Below are 3,579 nucleotides of genomic sequence, written 5' to 3'. Positions count from 1 at the left end.
GCTAGGTACTGACTATGGCACTGAAATTCGTGCTACGATTGGTGTTGGACACTGACTAGGGCATTGAACCATTATTCCTCCCTTCTTTTTCCAATCACTCCTACACAAGTAAACAACACAATTAGGTTCAAAGCATAATAATACACTCGAAATATTACTATTATTATGCTAAAATATGAGGCAATTGTCATCATATTATATGTACTTTTAGCCGATTATCACCACTCAATTCAATACCTTACGTAATATCCATATAGTATCACTCAAAAAAGTAAAATAAAAACCCGTTTTCCTACCTACTTAAGAAAAACCGTATGATTGATATGCCACATGGTGAAAAAACTTTTGAAGATTAGACTGAGACCGAAAAGTAAAATATGTTGTCATTTTTAGTGATGGAACCATAAGAAAATTATGTAAGGGGAGTCGACAATAAATAACTATTCACATGACAAATTATACGTGTGATAGTAACTTGCATGTGTTCTTTCGGATTGAATTTAGTATTTTCTGACATTCTTTTATTTTCGGTGAATATATAGATAATTAAGTTATTTTTCAGCAACAATATAATAATTAGTTTTAGGAATTTGACACAATAACCATCCAACTGAATGACCATACACGGAATTATATTAACCCCAATATTTAATTTGCCAAACACCCAGCTAGTGCGTTACTCTTTTTGAAATGCCTATAAAAGGCACCAACCTCTATCAATTTCCTTAATTTGCGCATAACCTTAGTTTCTTACTATCCTTGGCCTCCTCCCTTCCTTCGAAAGGAAAGCCAAGACAGGAAAAAATAAAAATAACTAAACAAATGAAGTACCAAAGCTTATTACAAAGCGTAGCCAGATTTTTGGCATCTAAGCCTATCAAGATATTCACTCAACTACTAGTTTCAGTTTCTTTATTTTCATTCCTATTTTCCTATTCATCGTCTTACTTCTCCTTCCTCACCCATTCATTAAAATTCTCATATTCTGCATTTCCTTTCCAACTTGTAAGCCATGTCACGGACAAAAACTACGTGTTTTTGATATGCAATGGAATATTCTTGGTGCTCCTTGCTAAGACTTCGAGCGAGGAGAAGGAGGAAGAAGAAGAAGAAGAAAATGGATTCTTGAACGAGTTGCAATTAGAAGCCGAAACTCTATGTAATACATCAAATGAACACGTAATACATGAAGATAAGAAAGTGATGATACAACTCAGTAAGTCTCTAAACGTTGAAAACTCAAATTCGGCAGTACTCGTGGAATATAATAAGAAAGAGGCAACATCAAAGGAAGAAGGTGGTTTTGGAGACGAAGAATGTTGTAGAACTTACAACATAGTAGAGGCAGATTATAATAATTATGAAGAAAAAAATGAAATGGAGTCTCATGAGAATGGATTTTTAATGGAAGACGTAGAAGTAGTAGAAGAAGAAGAAGAAAATGATGAGCCATTGAGTAAGTTGAGCACGGAGGAACTGAACAAGAAATTTGAAGAATTCATAAGAAGAATGAAGGAAGAAATTAGGATTGAAGCTCGACAACAATTAATCCTCGTAAAGTAATTATTCACCTTCTATATGTTGATATATATCGGTTTTAATGTACATGTTGAGTTGTCTTGCTCATGTCCTATATAATTAGGTAGAGGTGTAATTGTATTAATTATATGTATGTTAATGTATAAAACTATGTCTATAGTTTATGTAATGGAATTCTAGTTTCTTCCACGTTGCATATATGGAATTCTAGTTTATTCCACGTTGGGAGACCGAGCAAGATATGTGCAGCCGTTACCCTCATCTTTTCACCACTTCAGGTATGTCTCTATGCTCGTTCGAGGACGAACGAATGTTTTAAAAGGGGGAGGATGTAACAACCCGGCCGGTCGATTTGAGAATTTATGCCCCAACCCCCCATTAACTGTTTCCCTCGTGTTTATTTCTGCTATTGTGATTTGCCGGGATGATTCGTTTTGAGTTTCGGAGTGTTTTGGGACACTTAGTCCCTAAATGAAAGCTTAAGCTTTAGAATTTGGACCGTAGTCGGAACAGTGTGAAGACGGTTTTGGAATGGAATTTCGTCAATTCTGTTAGCTCCGTTGGGTGATTTCGGGCTTAGAGGCGTGTTCGGATTGTGTTTTGGAGGTCCGTAGCTTATTTAGGCTTGAAATGCCGAAAGTTGAATTTTTTAAGTTTCCAGATCGATAGCAAAATTTTGATAACGGGGTCGGAATCCGATTCCGAAAGTTGGAATAGTTCCGTAGTGTTGAATGTGACTTGTGTGCAAAATTTGGGGTCAACCGGACATGGTTTGGTTGGTTTCGGCATCGGTTGTAGAATTCTTGAGATTTCAAGTTCATTAGGCTTGGATTGGGGGGTGATTCGTGGTTTTAGCGTTGTTTGATGTGACTTGAAGGTTCGACTAAGTTCGTATGATGTTTTAGAATTGGTTGGCATGTTTGGTTGAGGTCCCAGGGGCCTCGGGTAAGTTTTGGATGCTTAACGGAATTGAATTTGGACTTAGGCAATTTTCTGATGTGCTGAACCTGTTGGTTCCGCACCTGCGGAGCTTGGACCGCAGGTGCGGCACCGCAGAAGCGGTTTGGCAACCGCAGATGCGAGCTAAGGCATAAGGGCAATTGGTCCGCAAATGCGGCTCAAGGACCGCAGAAGCGGAACCGCATCTGCGAAGAGAGGAGCGCAGGTGCGGAATCTAGAGGCTTAATGAAATTCCGCAGGTGCGGAGCCTGAGACGCAGAAGCGGGACCGCAGGTGCGGTGGACCCCTCACAGAAGCAGAAATAGCTGGACAGAAAGAGTGAAATCAAGGGTTTGAGTTCATAACTTCAAAAATTGATTTAAAGCTCGGTAGAAGGCGATTTCTTGAGAGATTTTGATGGAGAACTATTGGGTAACGAATTCTAACTCTAATTTGGTTCTAATACATTAATCTATTATTGTTTTTCTCATCTAATTAAGGAATTTGACGGTAGAAGTTTAAATGGAGGAAAAAGTTCCCCAATGGAAAATCTGAGTTTTGGATAAGAATTTGACGTCGGATTGGGATAATTTTTTTACGAGTGAACTCGTGAGTGAATGAGGGTTCATAATCCTTAATTTTTACCCAATTCTGAGACGTGGGCCCGGGGAGGAATTTTTGGGCGTTTTCTATTCTCTTGCCTTAGCTTCGATTTCATTAGTTAAATTAGTTGTTTGTAGTTATATTTACATTATGAAATTGATTTGGTTAGATTTGGGCCACTCGGAGTTGGATACTCGTGGCAAGAGCGTGATTTCGAATTTGATTTGAGCTTGGTTCGAGGTAAGTGGCTTGCCTAACCTTGTATGGGGGAAACTCCCCTTAGGATTTTGGTACTGTTGTTATATGAATGCCTTGTACTGAGGTGACGAGTGCGTACATGTGTTAATTGTTGAAAAACCCCATTTTCATTAAATAAATATCTGTGTTTTTCCTTTAATTGAGTAATATTACTATTTGAGGCCTCCTGTGTAGTTTAGGAAAGCATGCTTATGTGACTTAACTGTCTTAACTGATTTAACTGTTTTACTTGAATTCTGT

The 3,579-nt window shown here is 38.1% G+C and overlaps 1 protein-coding gene across 1 annotated transcript; it reads left to right on the top strand.

Annotated features, from left to right (window-relative positions):
* Positions 710-1,728, top strand: LOC109230475 (protein SQS1-like). The gene has a single exon (XM_019395968.1). The coding sequence runs from the start codon at positions 823-825 to the stop codon at positions 1,561-1,563; it is 741 nt and encodes a 246-aa protein (XP_019251513.1). The 5' UTR covers positions 710-822; the 3' UTR covers positions 1,564-1,728.

This window comes from Nicotiana attenuata, chromosome 7 (assembly GCF_001879085.1).
Source record: "Nicotiana attenuata strain UT chromosome 7, NIATTr2, whole genome shotgun sequence".
In the NCBI taxonomy this organism is placed as follows: Eukaryota; Viridiplantae; Streptophyta; class Magnoliopsida; order Solanales; family Solanaceae; genus Nicotiana; species Nicotiana attenuata.
Note: the sequence above shows the minus strand (reverse complement) of the source record. Positions and strands in the feature narration are given on the sequence as shown.